The sequence below is a fragment of the Alosa pseudoharengus genome, unplaced genomic scaffold (assembly GCF_046254945.1).
Source record: "Alosa pseudoharengus isolate Yale_2024_CS ecotype anadromous, Long Island Sound unplaced genomic scaffold, YU_APseudo_1.1 YU_APseudo_1.1_scf_11, whole genome shotgun sequence".
NCBI classification, from domain to species: Eukaryota; Metazoa; Chordata; class Actinopteri; order Clupeiformes; family Clupeidae; genus Alosa; species Alosa pseudoharengus.
Genome location: NW_027468576.1, coordinates 24952348 through 24969426, shown reverse-complemented (window position 1 = coordinate 24969426; position 17079 = coordinate 24952348). Strand labels below are relative to the sequence as shown.

General features: G+C 42.7%; 1 protein-coding gene across 10 annotated transcripts in view; it reads right to left on the bottom strand.

Annotated features, from left to right (window-relative positions):
* herc2 (HECT and RLD domain containing E3 ubiquitin protein ligase 2) overlaps positions 1 to 11906 on the bottom strand; it is an 86994-nt gene extending 75088 nt beyond the window's left edge. For 8 of the 10 annotated variants that reach the window (XM_076278563.1, XM_076278569.1, XM_076278568.1 and 5 more), the window contains exons 1-6: positions 11836 to 11906; positions 10632 to 10741; positions 7351 to 7444; positions 6936 to 7070; positions 3484 to 3706; positions 3136 to 3236 (exon numbers count right to left, since the gene is read on the bottom strand). In XM_076278563.1, the coding sequence (XP_076134678.1) occupies positions 3136 to 3236; positions 3484 to 3706; positions 6936 to 7070; positions 7351 to 7444; positions 10632 to 10703 (625 nt within the window). In that variant the 5' untranslated portion in view covers positions 10704 to 10741; positions 11836 to 11906. Of the gene's footprint in view, positions 1 to 3135; positions 3237 to 3483; positions 3707 to 6935; positions 7071 to 7350; positions 7445 to 10631; positions 10742 to 10831; positions 11283 to 11835 lie in introns of those variants that run through there. The other 2 variants (XM_076278565.1, XM_076278564.1) reach the window with 2 other exon arrangements.
* Between the last annotated feature and the right edge of the window lie 5173 nt (positions 11907 to 17079).

Here is a 17079-nt window from a genome sequence, read left to right as displayed (position 1 = left end):
GCACCTTACAACACATAACAGCAATAAACATTTCAAAAGCATTAAAAATAACAGCTTAAATTAAAATATAAAAAAAAATGGACAAGAGATGCTTGAGTGCCTTACATCATTTGGTAGCCTCTATCTCACGTGGAATGTGCATTGGAACTGCCTACCAAATGTTAACGTAATGTAAACAATGTTAATGTAAACGAACAGAGCTGTCTCTCTCTCCCTCATCTCTGCCTTCTTTCTGGTTTCCCACCCTTCCTCCTCTCCTTCCCCTCCCTCTCTCTGGAGGTCTGTCTGCTGAGCAGACCCTGCCCAGGGGTCAAGGGAGGGCAGCTCATGTTTCAGAGGGGTCGGCGAGAGAGACGGGACGGGACAGACTCCCCCACCCAAACCCGACTGAGCTACACCCAGTTACGACAGCTCAACCTCAGCTCTGTGCCAGCAACAACATCTGCATAGAGCTCTCACTGCAAATCAGTTTGGATTTCATTTTTATTTAAAAAAAAAAAAAAAAAAAAAAAAAATCAACAACCACACCAGCAATGTGTTTTAAGTATTGTCTCGATTGTATTTTTGCAGCTACAATTGTAATGTGGTGGATGGTTAGACCTCACACAGACCTTTCCCAGAATACATCCAAAGCTTTCCCAATCAATAACTGTACAGAATCAGTCCCAGTGATTGGGAGAGCAGACCCCTAACCACTTAGGACTCATATTACAAAGCTTTCTAATAAAGATCGCTAATAAAAAATCGCATTAGCACACCAATTAATTCATTCAGACATTAAGCACTTTTAGAGATACTTGTAAGACCGGAGGTTCTGCCGATGTTAAACGGTGGGGCCGTATATCTGAACGACATAACCGGTCATGTGGAAGTCCGAATTCACCCGGTGTTTATACTACTCCCCCCCTAGTATTTCCTCCGGACATTATGTAAATGTGCTGTGTCTGAATGAAGCGTAGAACATGCCGTTAAGATCACACCTAGTGATCACACCGTGTTGGTGACGTTTCTTTCGTGCGTCCATGTGGTTAGATCTGACTTAAATGCCAGTGTTATGATGGAGTGGCATAATGCTGTCCAGAAAATCTCCGACCTGGAAAGATGCAGACATCACGGAGCTACTGTCCACGAGAGACGTTGTAGCCTACAACTGCATGGCAAGGCCAAACGAATTCAAAAGACTGAATCCCCAAGCAGAAGGCACTGAAAAGGCAGTAGCCTACAGCGACGTCGTTGACAACAATAACAGGAGTATTTAATAAATTGTTAGCCAACACGGTTTTCTGTTCATTGATACCTCGCAGAGCTCGCTGATATTTGTTGAGCATAGGCTATATGCCTAGAAAAAATGAAAACGAAGAAAAGCCAACTTTGTTACAAGCTCCTTACGTAAAAGCAAGACACATGGGGAGAGGATGCTTTTGGAAAAAATAAACCATGAAAAAACGAACAACTTCACTGTTATGTTAGTATTTTGTTTATTGCTTAAAAACGTTGTATGATGGCCTTGCAGTCTTGAGTTAGCCTACTGAATTGGCTGGTAGCCTACCATAAAGTTTGTGCATGCTCTCTCTCCAACGCAAACCAGATGTGGGGTTCTATAGCCAAGTAATTCTGGTACATAACGTTGAAAACAGATAAATGTGTTTATTCGAAGCACACATACAAATACTGTTTGCTTACTTGACTAGCCTACTTCAAGTATTAGCCTACGCACAATAGATTTGTCTTCTTTAGCCTACATAATGCATAGGCTACACGTTGTAAACAAAATGCAGCTGTGACAGGCAGCGGCCGCATATATTCTGCGTCATATCTCGCATCTTGTGAACTCTACAAGCCCCCACCCCTCACTCGACAACCACACGGAGATTCTGTAATGTGCGTGTATGTCGTTCACACATACGTCCGTATAAGGTCAGTATTAGGTCCGCAGGTTAGCATCATATCTGAATCATCCGAAGGGTAGGACTTCCGTTTGACAAACCTCCGCATGTACTCCGGAGGTTATATCTGAAAGCGCTTATTGAGAGATGAAAACAAGTTTCTACAGATAGTTGCCAACATCAAAGGCTTCCATGCCCATCCATACAGACCCTCCTTTCCTCTCTTCTCCTCTCCTCTGATGTCTATGTGGCTATAGGGGAGAGGTAATGAAACAGAGTCATGTTACATAATCCTCAGTGCCCTGCGGCTCTCTGTCCTCCGCATCTCATCAGCGGGGGCTTTACGCGGCCTTTATGGGTGAACAGGTGATGAGCACCCTCTCACACACAACCTCTTCAATGCGCACATCACGGCTGAGTCGCAAGTGTGGCTAGTGAACAGGTGATAGGCAGCCTCTCACACAGGCACACACTTCCATACACACATCATTATGGCTAACTCACAAGCAGCATCATCCATTGTTTATTCAGGGACAGCAATGTCCAGACAAAAACGAAACAACAATAAATAGTAACAAACAAGACAGCTTGTTTGTCCCAGGACTTACTAATGGCTATTAGGGTTATGATAAATGGGGAAACTTTTTGAGCAATGTTGCTGAGCAACCACATAACCGCTTCCATGTGTTCTGATTGGTGATCATGATAATTTGCCTGCTGATGATTAAAGTCCTCCAGAAAAAAGAATGATCCCCAACATCAAAGAGAATGTGCCAGAATAGCAATACTCAGGAACATTGGCGAGCAACACTAATCAAATATGAGCATCGTGTATCTTCAGCTATAGAATATGCCCGACTCACTCATTCGCATACACACTGGTCACTGCATGTATACTGAACCAACCGGAGCAGAATTCCTAAACGGACGTCTCTGACTAGAATCAGCCGTGCAGAAAGAGCACGGGGCCTCCGAGGACTGGCCAGAACAAGCACTGCTGGGAGGTGTGTGTGTGTGTGTGTGTGTGTGATCAAAGGGTGGTTGGAGCAGGCGGTTTGTATTGAAGCCTGGACTGAAAGAGGCGTTGCTTTTGAATGTGCTGCTTAACTAACCGCCAGACTTCTCCTGTGTGTGTGTGTGTGTGTGTGTGTGTGTGTGTGTGTGTGTGTGTGTGTGTGTGTGTGTGTGTGTCAGCAGGTTCTGAGTAGCTGAAGACTGTAGTGAGGGGCATTTTAGGCGCGCTTCTTACCTGACCTCCAGGCTCTGCGCAGGAAGGCGAAAGCAAAGGAGAGCGCCGCCCTGGAACCCACCCGAGCCAGGCCCTCCACCCCTTTACTGACTGGACGAGTGCTGTGGACACACCAATGACCACACGTTAACAACCATTACCAGCATAACGCGGGTAACCAGGACAATGAACATAATTCCTAGTAGGCTTCAATTAAACTAAGTGCACTAGGAGGGAAAAAATGGAATAGGGCTTCCCAAAAAGTAGACAGGGTGAGAGAATCTGAGGGAAATGTTGTGGTAGAAATGCATGCGTGCACGTGTGTGTGTGTGTGTGTGTGTGTGTGTGTGTGTGTGTGTGTGTGCTCACCTCTTGTTGTCGACGGTGGGCACAGGAGGGGTTGGCGGGCTCTTCCAGCGCACCTTGTACTTCTCGTCCATCATGCTGTGCGTGAGCGAGATGAGGTAGCGCTCCAGGATGACCAGCCGCTGGCTCAGGCGCCGTGCCGACAGCGTGCTTTTGGCTGTCAGCGACGAAAGCTTCTGCTGGTCATCCACCAGCACCATCAGACAGTCCTTCAGCTCTGTGTCCTCTGCACACACAAACACAAACACACACACACACGCACGCAAATATGTAAGGAGTCCATTTAGTGTGCATGGAAAAGGGATAACATTGCATTATCATCTATAATTCATTCATTTCACTGATGCTTTTATGTATACTGTACTGCTACTTCACGCATTGATTTTCTTATCATTTTGTTCATCTTAAAACAGAGCAAATCCTTCCCCTTAAACAAGCATGGGGATTCTTTCTCTAACTTACTTCCCTCCAAACACCAATATACTAAAAATACCAGGCAGAGTCCAACCTAAATTACCCTAACCAAAGAGTTCTCATTTTAACTGGGATGACTCATTTTTGTTTACCACATTATGCATACACTGGTGGCAGCCATGGGCTGGAGAACACAACACCACACCATGTGATTCATATGCTTGTCGTGAGTTCACAGAGAGGCCTGGCAGTGACCGGCTATGACTGCTCCATAAGACACGCCGGGCCAGCCAAAATAGCTGGACTGAAATCCACTTAAGCTGCATGTAAGCCAGCTGAGCAGACCGACCAACCAACTGGTCGGCCAGCCAGCCATCTTCAGCCTTCTCCAGTCCTGGACGAGGTCAGCACGCAGATCCTACTACAGCCCTGCTCTTATGAAAAGGCCAGGTGTGTGTAGGTGTGTGTGTGTGTGTGTGTGTTGCTCATGTGCACAGACAGTAAGCCTTCTTGAGTCAGCACTAATAGTCCGACAGACTCTTATAAACATTACAGCTGGTCTGCGTGAAATCATGGGTTCTGCCCAAAAATGCTGAGTGGTGCTCATCGAGATGTTCACATTTATTTACAACAGCTGTTAATCCCGTCTGTGTCTGTGTCTGTGTCTGTGTCTGTGTCTGTGTCTGTGTCTGTGTCTGTGTCTGTGTCTGTGTCTGTGTCTGTGTCTGTGTCTGTAAGCTTCTCTGCCTTTTCAACAGATTCCCGCTCACAAACTCAACCCGAGCTTCCACAGCGCTGATAAGAGAAGGAGCACATGCTCTGGAGGTCATCCTGCTCTACCTCACATGATGATGAAGGGCCTGGCTGGAGCCTGGTGACTGGCCTCGGTGCCCCTCTCCCCCGCTCAGAAACGGACTTATCTCCAACACACGCATAGCCCATACATCACACAACAGCCCCACCACCACCACCACCACCACCACCACCACCACCACCACCACCACCACCACCACAGCACCACCCTAGCACACAGAGAGGCCCCTGTGGCACAGGAAGCTCAGAGGTGGGGTGGGGTAAGATGATGGAGAATGAGAGCACTTTAAGGCTTAATGGAGAATTATTAGCCCTGCATCCTGCCTAGACTGTTGCAGCCGGATGATGGATCTAATATGCGGCCACTCTGTGGCTTTCTGACCAGCTTGCCTCTGTTAAGAGCGGCACACTGTTTCCACCTCGCCAGCTCTATCCTGAAGAGGCACACTCAGGGCAGAGCTGGTTTGCACCAGTGGCATTTCAATTGTTCGCCAGCTTGCCCATCTTACACACCCAAAGGGCATCGGTTCAAACCAAGTAGGGACAGTCAGCAACAGCAACACACAGGACCGTGTGCCTCGCTGAGCTGTGGCTTGGCATAGCAGTGCGCATTAGTAGGAAGCCTATCAACAGCATGTTGGCTATGGGCTGAGCTGTGGCCTGCTACCTCATGAATGCTGAACTTTCCTGGAACCTGTCTGTGTGTGTAACACGAGGAGACTGGGCCTGTAGTCTGCAATGAGCAGACCACACACACACACATACACACATACACACACACACAAACACACACGGTTATCTCACGTGGCAGATTATCAGGGGCAGACAGCAAGAGAGCAGGAGGCCCCACCCAGGCCAGCATGTAAACACATCTCTGGGTGAAGACACAGCTCTGCATTGCGGGAAGAGAGGGGGGTAAAAATAACACCCTTTACCCACCCCAAACACACACGCAGACACACACACACGCACAGATAAACATGCAGACAAACATATGTGCGTGCATACACACACACATACAAACAAACACTCTGTTAACACTGCTCTGACAGGACACTCGACCCACACACACACAAACAAACATACACACACACACACACACGCACACACACTCTGTTAAAACTGCTTTGACAGGACACTCGAGCCACACACACACACATACACACGTCCGACAAGTGCCACAGGACACACGTGCCACACCCTCGGTAGCCAAACACTGACACCCTGTACCCCACACTGCCAAATGCTGGGCCACATTTAGCCCAGGCAGAGGCCCCCAGGTCCTCAGGTGCTGCGGGTGAGAAGATGAGGAGCTGGGGGTGTGAATTATGATGGAAACTCTGATGGCGTGGCGACAGTGGTGGTGGTGGTGGTGGTGGCCCAGAAGTGTCAGTTGCAGGTGTCTGGCACGCGAGACTCGGGCGAAGGAAAGCGAGCGGTACGTCCGACAGAAAGTGAAAGCCCAGCACGGATGAGATGAGATGAGATGAGGGAGAGAGAGACAGGGAGGGAGGGAGGGAGGGAGGGATGGAGGGATGGGAACGGAGGCAGGGGTCAGGCAGATTCTCTCTCTCTCTCATGAACCAGGTCAGGATATTTCAGGAGTCAGTGCCGAGACTGACACGCGCGGTCACACAGTCTATGTGAAGAAGATTCCCTGAGATTGTCCACCTGAGGCTCATGCTATTTGGGACCCGGAGCAATCATCCAATCTAAACAGAGTGTGTGTGTGTGTCTGGGCTGTACAGTGCATATTGGTAGCACATGCTACACAGATATCAGTCTGTGCTGATTAGATTAGCACCAGTGACACCTTATGTAAAATGTTTTTTAGAGTGTAGCCAGACGAGGTGTTTGTAACTACGTACCGATGCTAGACATTTTGTAGATTGTGCTACAAAACCATCAGCCTCTAGCCACCAGTGCTATGAGCAAAAAACAGCCCAAGTGTGTGTGTGTCTGTATGTGTGTGTGTGTGTGTGTGTGTTCTCCTTTGTCTTCCTAATGTCCAGCATTTACATCAATCATCTAACAAGAGAGATACACTTTTGCTCTCTAGTCCATAAGCACATGACCTGTCCACGATGTTGGAGGTCATCAGAGAATCAGAAACCCCGAATCAGCACTCGGTCCGACTCAGCACTTTCTGTGCCAAAGCTGCACCCACGTCCCACCAAACCCCTCCCACCCACCAGAGGTATGATGCAAGAGCGCGAGCCTCCACCCACCTGGCTGCCGCCCCCAGTCCCACATCTCAATGATGGAGTGATGGACAGATGAGGCCACCGCCTCCTCATCCTCCTTCTTGTCACGGTCATTGGAGTCATCCTTCTTCTGGGTGCCAAGGCAGTCAGCACAGTCCTCTGAGGAAACCACAGAGAGGAGAGGGAGAGAGAGAGGGAGAGGGAGAGGGAGAGAGAGAGAGTGAGAGTGAGAGAGAGAGAGAGAGGACAAGATCCAGTATTAGCATTCTCAAGGGAATACTCACCTTGAACTACCCACTCAAAAAAACATGCAATTCAAGTCTAAAAACATAACAAACATGTTTTTCAAGTTTTCCTTCACCATAGGAAGATTCAAGGTGATGAGAGCAGATAATATTCATAAGCATTATCAGGGCATTGTGGGTAATGCAGTTCTTACCTGGGTGAGCAGACTCCTCTCCATCAAAGACGATCTCCTCGTCCTTCACCATCTCGTTCCACATCTCTGTGAGCCCCTCTGGAGAGAAGGCGCGCTGGAACACAGAAAGGCAGATGCATCCGTCAGCCAGCCTCACAATCAGGACACAGTTCATATAACGCAAGCCATGAAAAAAGGCAACGAGGGGGGAAATATCACAAGGACTTTGAAAATGCCGGGGGGGGGATACAGTACATCACAGAAAAACAATGTTCACATGGCCTCTGGAATCATAAAAAGCTCCTGCTTAGCATACTGAAGAGACTTTACTGTTCTCCGCATGTGACATTCACACACACACACTGTACTTCTACATCACACATCAACTGGACTTAATAAAACACACACACACACACACACACACACACACACACACACAGATATATTGGGGGGGGGGGGAGGCTTCCTGAAAAGAAAGTCTCTTTGCAGACCTCCTTAGCCTCCTTGCAGAGCTCAGCTCATAACAGTAATCCGTCCCATGCAGCTTGTCTGATATGGGCCTAAATCTAATCCTCAAATACGCCTTTACTGTTCTTACTGGGCCTGTAACAGAGCACACTGACTGAGAAAGAACCCTCATCTTTTACAGTTTACAGTGTACATTACAACACCAGTGTCATTCAAACACTTATCAACTCTGAATTCACTCAGACTATAGCAGGGGAACCCGACCAGCTGTGCAGCATCACGGTTGTGTGCATTGGTGCTTGGATTGATTTTTTGAGGCTGATGGGGGATTCATAGCTGGTTTCGGTTTAGCTGACATAACAAAACACACGAGTTTAGCTGACATGATGAGACAATTATGGTCCACCTTCAACTACCATTGGTAGCCTAGAAGGGGACGTTTTGTGAAGAGAGAACCTTTGCACTCAAACAATAAGAAATATGTTAATCACATGATTTTGCAGGGCACTGCAGTTTAGAGAATGAAAAGTGTTCACTATTATCAAACTGCAATATCTGTTTTTTTTCCAGGACAACATTCTGCTCACATTATGGTCTTTAAAAGACTGAAGCCTGACTCCCTGGAATAATGCCAGAAAAGATTGAAAGACCAAAGCATCAAGTAGCCTACAAGCTGTAAACCTTGAAATTCCATGGCAACTTGTTAAACTGTCCAGGCCAGTAGCCAAATTCTTTAGATTAGATTTCAAACCTCTTTGGTTATTTACTCCATCTATGGACAGACTAGGCCCACATGCTTATAGCATATAGACAAAATATTACCTTTTGACAAAAGCTTTGCATATTCTACTAAATCATTGCCAACTTGATGTTATTTTACAGTGAAGGCATTATTGAAGGTTTGAGGCAGAATGAGAGCATGCTTCCCATGGTTAGGTTTGAAGTATCACAGCACAATAATAGTGTATGCGTCAATGTATCTTTATGAGGAAAGCTTTCCAACATCACAGGTTTCAAAGAACGTACAGTAGTTGATCCAAGCCAATAAACTAGACTTACTACTACTACTACATTACATTTAGATGTATTTACAAGCCATTTCACTCAATTGCCATTTAGAGGCTAATCACAAAAAAACAATGTGTTCTTCAAAAAGCCAATTCTTCAACAGACCTCAGGCACCTCTGATACAATACTGGAAAACGACTTAGGCTACTACCAGGGGTTACACCAAGTCAGCTCTGAAGCAAGCAGCTCATGTGACCTTTGAGAGATTATTACTGCAGATCATATCACAAAACAGCACATCCAACAAGGCATCCCAGTTTCCATCAAGCACAAACACAACATGCACTTCATGTCATCATATAGCCTAGAAGAACTATTGACAAACATAAGAAAAGTAACCTGTGACCTTCCAAGAGTGTCAAGTGTCATCAACATTATACATGACACCCATATTGGTACGCCTATGGGTGGTGCAATCTGGACAAAAATTAAATATGGAAACAAACATTTAATGGAATCTTTGAGCAATAGAGTCAAATGTCTGAGCAAACAGGCTCACAGGCAGACATGATATTTAACATATCTCTAGAGAGAAGGAGATAATGGCTCTGGTTGCCAAGTAGCAGACTGAGTATATCGCAATGAGACAGTGTGCCCTGACATAGTGAACATGCCTTTGCTAACAAACTGGCCATTGGGCAACAGAATCAGCTTCAGTAAGTAGGCTACTATTCAACAGTCAGCAATAAGCAATCAGTAAACTATCCTTCATCCAAGTACAAGGCAGTCAGATGACCTTTCCACTTAAGCTGTTTTGTTTTTTAATATAGGCTTCTCAACAACAGCTTCCACGAACACATGTCTATGAAACATAGGATGGACCAGATGACAGTGCTTTGGTGATCCGGTACCCAGAGGCACACCTGCACTTATGGCTGTCAAGGTGTCTCACAATGTCATCAAAAGCACAGCAGATTTGGACAAAGCTCTGATTGGATTCTCCAAATTTGTTGTTTATTTACCAAGTTAACCAGCATCGTAACAACAACAAACATATTTCTCAGCTACCTTTTTGAGTATTATGATTTTTTTCTTCCTTTCTTCTTCCATAAAGTTGGCGCGCATTTTTAATCCGGTCATTCGGATGTTCACATTCCCATGAGGGCGATTAAATGGTTTGTTGTTCTATGTGCTAGTTTTTTTTTTTTGCTATTGTGTAAAGAGGGCAGCTTAACAACTCGTCAGCTGGATGTCAACAAGTCTGTATAAAGAGACATTTGTTTTGCTGACTTTCCAATGGTGACAGTCTGGCCAGCAATGGAGAGCACTGTGTGTTTCTCACTACCATGGCAACAAGCTCCGGCATAAGCATGCCTACCATATTGTGATGGGTCAACTGAATCATTATTTTCAAAGCCTAACTTCATTGACTGATTCAGTGAAGGAGCAAAACAGGTTCAGTCACAGCTGTTTGTGGAACCGAAGTAAGAGGCAATCACTTAAGCTCATCATAAGGACTCACTTCAAAGAAAGCAAGCCATAAGATAAGAACATCTGTGTTAAGCAACAGCAATCTCAAGTATCTGCTGAGTCTACATGTCAAATAGTGCATCTGCAACATGAAGCTATGCTATTGGGCTGTCTTACTTTTTGATGTGTACAGAGACTTATGTCTAAAGTAACAAGGAAATCAAGGACAGTGCAATGTCACCATGTTATTATCCCAAATAAACCTCAATAATATAACTAAATGGTCACCAAGCTTGCTTCTCCTTCTCAAATAATGACATGCATCTAGTCATAGCTATTAAAAGAAATAAACTTACCTGCAAATCTATCTTCAGCCATTTGTCATGGAAACGCAGCTGAGCATCCAGGGAAAAAGATGGAGATGGCATCTTTCCCCCTTCTCTCCTGGCTGCCAATGCAGCCTGTCCTATACAAGACAGGTACATTTTAGCATAGAGACAAACATTAACACGTTTTCAGGTTTATAATGGCAAAAACAACATATAAGCACTGCTACCTTTCTAGAATTGGCAGATCAAAATCGGTTATTTAATGTAGCCAGGATTAATAATAATTTCCGATCATGTAGAATGCTGTTGCTAGCCTGAATGTGACTTCGATTCCACTACATCAAGGGGCTAGATAACTTGCTGCTTCTACGTAGAAGTAACGTTAATGGTAGAAGCAAGTAAAGGATCACCTGTGGTAACTAAAATGTAACGTTAGTTATGCTTTTCTGTAAGTGTAATTATGATTAGCGCATCGAATGACTAATCGTTTTTATCCATTCATTGCATGGCAGCTGACAACTGAGTTTGCTAGGTGGCGAGCAACCAAGCACTGGCATAGCTTAGACCTTAAAAACCTATGCTTTTGCAGGTATCGATGCCACCAGAGAGAGCCAAATCGTGTTCACTGAACATATTTACTCGTGCCTGCGATTCGTGATGAATGCTGTCGATAAACCAACAATGACAAGACGCTATCCAAGCTATCCAAGCCTGACACTACTGACCCAAAGCTTCACATAATGGTTCACCCACGGGATGGCTGTCATGTTAAATTATTTAGCTAGCACTATCCTAGCAAACTAACGTTAGCCAACATACGACTCACAGAGCGTGAAGGTTTGAACTGTTCTAAATATAATGTATTTCGTTCAAGTATCAATTAACTAGTACTGTGTGTGACTCTACAGTCAGTGATCTTAACCTGTGCACAAGCTTTCAGGTAATTAGCTTACGTTAGCTAGCTACAAGGCTCCTATGTTGTTTATTCTGCTGCTGAACCTTTTGGTAGCTAACCAAGCTCCATAGAGCTCCAACCCCTTAGTGCTACTGTAGCTATGACTGCTAAGTTACATAGCTAGCCAGCTGGCTACCAAACTGCGCTAACCAGCTGTGGGCTAACAAGGATGGAAAACAAGCATACAATCTAGCGCATTCGTTTTTCATCACTGGATGCCTTCACTGCAACCTTCTAAAGTGGTGTCTACATGTTATCCATAAAAGACAATATTACCTTTACTTCGGCTGATTCTATTCCTGTCCCTTCGGTCCACTTACAAGATGTGCTGCATTTTAACGTCGGCCATATTGTATAGTATGATTGACATTTAGACGAGCCAAAGAAGTCAGGCATGGAAACAGATGACGTCTTTTTGCCAGTTTTTACCGAGAAGGGGCCACCCAATCGCGTCTACTACAGGGACTCTGCAAAGGGTGTGATCAAAAAAGCTACTCGCCTTCATATATTTTATTTTCTCCATTCCATCAATGCAGATAGGTGATTATCAAAGCGCAAGCAAAAATTATAAGTGTTGGTAGATGTAAACCATGGCTCAGCTCCAGCCTATTTTGCACTTAAGCAGTTGTTGTAGCCTAACCTTCCGCTACCAATGTACATAGCTGTAGACCTGCCTCAATTACATTAATATTGCACCTATTATTTGCGCAGTAGCCTAATCTTAAGCGATTTAACTTTCATGGAACTCTCTCGAGTAACTTTGTTGCAGCCTGTAGGCTATGGGAGAATATCGGGTAGCGTGGATTCAAATGTTTAAGGTTGTAATTGAGTTGTTTAGGGTCACACACACTCTTGCGTGACAGAATTCGTGGGCATGCCAGATGTATGTAGTTAAACTACATAGCCTACTATAGAAAACTGGAAAGCCTTATTGTCATTATTAGCTGTTTATAGTAGCATTAAGCGTTGTTCCCATAGGGTTAGGAGGACAAGGCAGGACAATTCTGTTTAATTCTTATAATAAAATAAATAGACTTAATAAAACTATGGCACAGAATTATAATTAAGGAGGAGGCTTATCTGTAACATGTTGTACAGCCAGTACTCAAGTTAGCTGCAAATAAATAGCAAATATAGCTGCATATGCTTGCACAACCATGCCTATACCTAAATATAGCTAATAGTCCTACATGGCAAAGAAAATGAAATCAACGTAGGCCTAGATAACTGCTCAGCTGACATGATGCATTTTTTGTTGTTGTTGTTCTGACAATATGACTACATATCTGAACCTCAGTTAGCCTATACTCCTAAAAAGTTTGTATTTGGATGGTAAGGAACTGCCATCTAGAGGCTGTGTGCGGTAAGACAAGGTCCATATAGGCCTAGGTCCTTCAAGATGGTTATGGTTATGGGATTTTGCAGACGCCTTTGTCCAAAGCGACACACAAATACAAAAACAACATAATATTTAGAATATAACAGGGAACAGATTAGAATGTTGGTCAAACTAGAATAAGGAGAATAGCAATAATAAACAACAATGTCAATTTAATCAATAGCCTAATAAAAAATAAGCAATGAAAATGAGGTTAAAAGCAATAATAAACAATAATGTCCATTCAATCAATAATATAAAAAAAAATGACATGGTACAACTATATTAAGGGGAATATCAATAATAAACAATAATGTCAAATTAATCAACAGCCTAATGGAAATAAAACAATATTATACAAACCATAACACATAAGAATAGATAGGATCGAGATAGATAGATAGATAGATATATAGATAGATAGATAGATACTTTATTGATCCCGAAGAGGGAAATTCAGGATCAGATATACTTGAAATAATGAATGAATGGATAGTAACTGGAAAAATTAAATAATAGGCTTCAAAAATAAAAACACATCTGGTCAATCACATACTCCAGCAAAACAGGCCTAAAGATAGGCCTAATACATTAATTTCATGCATTGCATTTTGTGCATTGCATTTCTTGTTTGTAACAGTAATAGAGGAAGTAGTCTAATGCAGGTGCATGTGTATTGTGCACGCACACACACATAGACACACACTTTGTCTGATTCCCACAACATAATTCAGCCACTGCACACCACAGTAAAACCCATGACGGCACAACAAAGTCACAACAGCCACTACGACAAGGGTGTAGTTGCTGATTAGTTTAGTAGTTAATACACTGCAGGTGCAGTGCCCCCCACCCAGAGCGGTAGATAAAACACCTCCCCCCAACATTCTAAATCAATTGTATGCACCATATTTCTATGTAGCATAGTAACATTATACACCATTTGAAAGCTTGGACTCTTGGGAATCCATATATGACAACCTTTTTCATTAACAATCTGTATAGTGCTTTACATTGTCAGATTAATCTTACTATGTCTCAATTAATTTGTATAAAAAATGCCCTCCCCCCTTTGGTGCTTCCCTACCTTCTAGCTGCAGTGTGTATCCTTAGCAATAAGTAGATGCTGCATATTGGGTACTGAAATATTCACAGGAATCCATAGAAATTGAATATTCATGTTGTTTTATCCAATATTAGTTGTGCAGATGTATAGTCCATCTTATACACACCCATTGAACCAACAAAGAAAATGTAAACATAGAGAGTTTTGTGTAATTATTCCATATTCTGTGTAGTCATTCTATATCTGAACCTCTGACATACATTCCAAATAGTCTACAAGAAACCTCTGAGTGTTACCTTTCATTTGAGACCAGGACTATGCTTCTACACCAAGAGGTTGCCACACAGTAAGCCTTTTATTGTCAGTATGCATTTTGGGTAACCAAAAGTCCTATGGGGAGTTTCCATAGGGCATTTTACAAAACGCATGAGCGTACCTTGGCAAATAATGGTCTAAAGTACTCATATTTCATTCTATATTGATCTACAACTGGGCCTCAGTTGTGTTTCCCAGACAAAATAAATGACCAAGAGGGCAGAATGTGGTCGTTTCCAGAGATGTACAAAACCGCCTAAAAAAACTATCATTCTACCCTCTGACAGTTCATCACACAGTCACTCTATTGGTGCAAAAATAATCTACAAGGCTTCTACTTTCAAAAGAGGTCAAGCACTTGAATATAAGTCAAAGTATGTGGAAAGAGGGCCATTGTTAGTAGGCGGTGTACAATTTTGAGCAAAATAGGGGGGTAAGTGTAAAGATTTAATGGTTTACATCTGTGCCTCAGAGGAGAAGGGGAATTGTATGTGCCAGTTGTAGCAGCCAATAACACAATAACTGCTAATAATGTAATAATTTTGTTTTTAATGTAAAAAAGCAGATGGTGTAAACTTCCAATAATGTAATAACATGTCTGAACCAATAACGTAATAACCTTTTGCCAATAACGTAATAACGTATTAAGGTATTGGTTGGTTATTACATTGTGACGTATTGGTTGGTTAGGGTTGGTTTATTACGTTATATCTGATCTGACCTGATTTCATCATCATTATCAACCGTTTTTTATTCAGGGAGAAATTGACTGAGCATCAAGCTCTTTTACAGCAATGCCCTGAGTTACAAAGCAACAACAATAATCAAAACAACAAAACAAGAACAATAAAAGATACAAAAGGCAAATAATAATAATAATAATAAATAGAAAGAAAAGAAGGGGAATGTATAAATAATAATAATGATATTAAAGGTCTAAATATCCGTCAAAGCAAGAACATTGTGCAACAGCCATATCATTAATCATACCATTGAATTGGTCTAGTGACACAAACCTATCTAATTGCAATAACTCTTGCAATTTGTTCCATTTATTAGATGAATTTACCAAATTCAGATTTAATTTTAAGTAATGCCTTATAAAGAAAAAGGAGGCAGTGCCTTTCACTCCTATTATAGAGGGAAGACCATCCTACATTTTGGTATAATTTACAGTGATGAGATTTGAACCCATCTCCAGTTATAAAACGTAGTGAACTGTGGTAGACTGCATCAAGTGATTTCAGAGTGGAAGGGGCTGCATGCATATACACAATGTCACCATATAGTAGGACTGACATTATAGTTGCTTAAATAATGGTCATTCTGCTTTCTAAAGAGAAGCAAGACCTAATCCTGTAAAGTTTTTACCTTTTTTGTGAGATCAAGCACATGTGTTCTAAATGATAGTTTGTTATCTAGCCAAATGCCCAGATATTTGCATTGAGAAACTTGCTCAATTTGTGCCCCATTTAGGGAACAAATGTTATAGGCATTTTGTTTTTGCTTCATTAAGAACCAGTTTAAGATCTTTCAAGGATTTCTGCACACAATCAAATGCACATTGAAGATATGACACTGGTGCATAGGCATAAAGAATTGTGGTCATCTGCATATAAATGCATTTTACAATTTTCTATTGAAGCACAGATGTCATTGATATACAATGTAAACAACAGTGGTCCCAAAATTGAGCCCTGTGGAACACCATTATTTAGTCTCAATGGCTCTGAGGTTGATCCTGTCACACCTACCCACTGTGTTCTATTAGAGAGGTAGTTCTGAAACCATTTAAAGGAAACTTCATCTAGACCAAAAGAGGTTAGTTTTTTTAAGAAGTAACCTGTGATTAACAGTGTCAAAAGCCTTTAACAAGTCAATAAACAAAGCTGCACAATGTTTCTTATTGTCAACAACAGTAGCTTATATCATTTACTACAGCAGTTGCTGTGGCCAGCTCTGAACCCAGATTGATAAGGACTTAATATGATGACAAAAGGAACGAAGCTGTTCATTTACAAAGGATTCTTCGCTAAACATGGAAGCTTGGAGATTGGCCTATAGTTATTCAAATCACTTTAGGTCTCCTACTTTATGTAAAGGGGTCACTAGGGCTGATTTCCAGACTTCTGGAATAGAACCAGAGCAGAATGTTAAATTAAAAAAAAAAGAGTTAAAGGTTCAGCAATGACAGGGGGTGCAATCTTTAAGAGATATGGGTCTAACTGATCTGCACCCAGAGAGCTTTTCATACACTTGGAATTACACAGTTCATAGAGAACCTCAGATTGGTTTACTGGTCTAAATGAGAAGGAAGGGTTATTAGGCCTATCTTAAAATAAAAACCTCTCTTCTTCAGGACTAGTGACACTGAAATGGACTTGTGTCTCTGGTGCCATATCCACATTATTAAATTGGTCAAATAGAGTACCACATTTGATAAAGTAATCATTAAAAGCATTACAAATCTCCATTTTTTCATTTACCACTTTAGAGTGGTTGAATAAACACCTTTAAGTGACTTAATCACTTTCCAGAATTTCGCTGGATTGCTACCACAGTCAGACAGATTGTTTAAATTATAGGTAGATTTAGCCCTTTTCACAAAGTAAGTGTATTTCTAAGATGTCTAAATGTTTGCCAATTTCCAAAACTACCAGTGGATCTTGCCAATGCCCAAGCTTTGTTTCTTTGAGAAATAATATCACCTAGATCAGTGGTTTTCAAAGTGGGGGCCGCGATGGGGTGCCAGGGGGGCCTC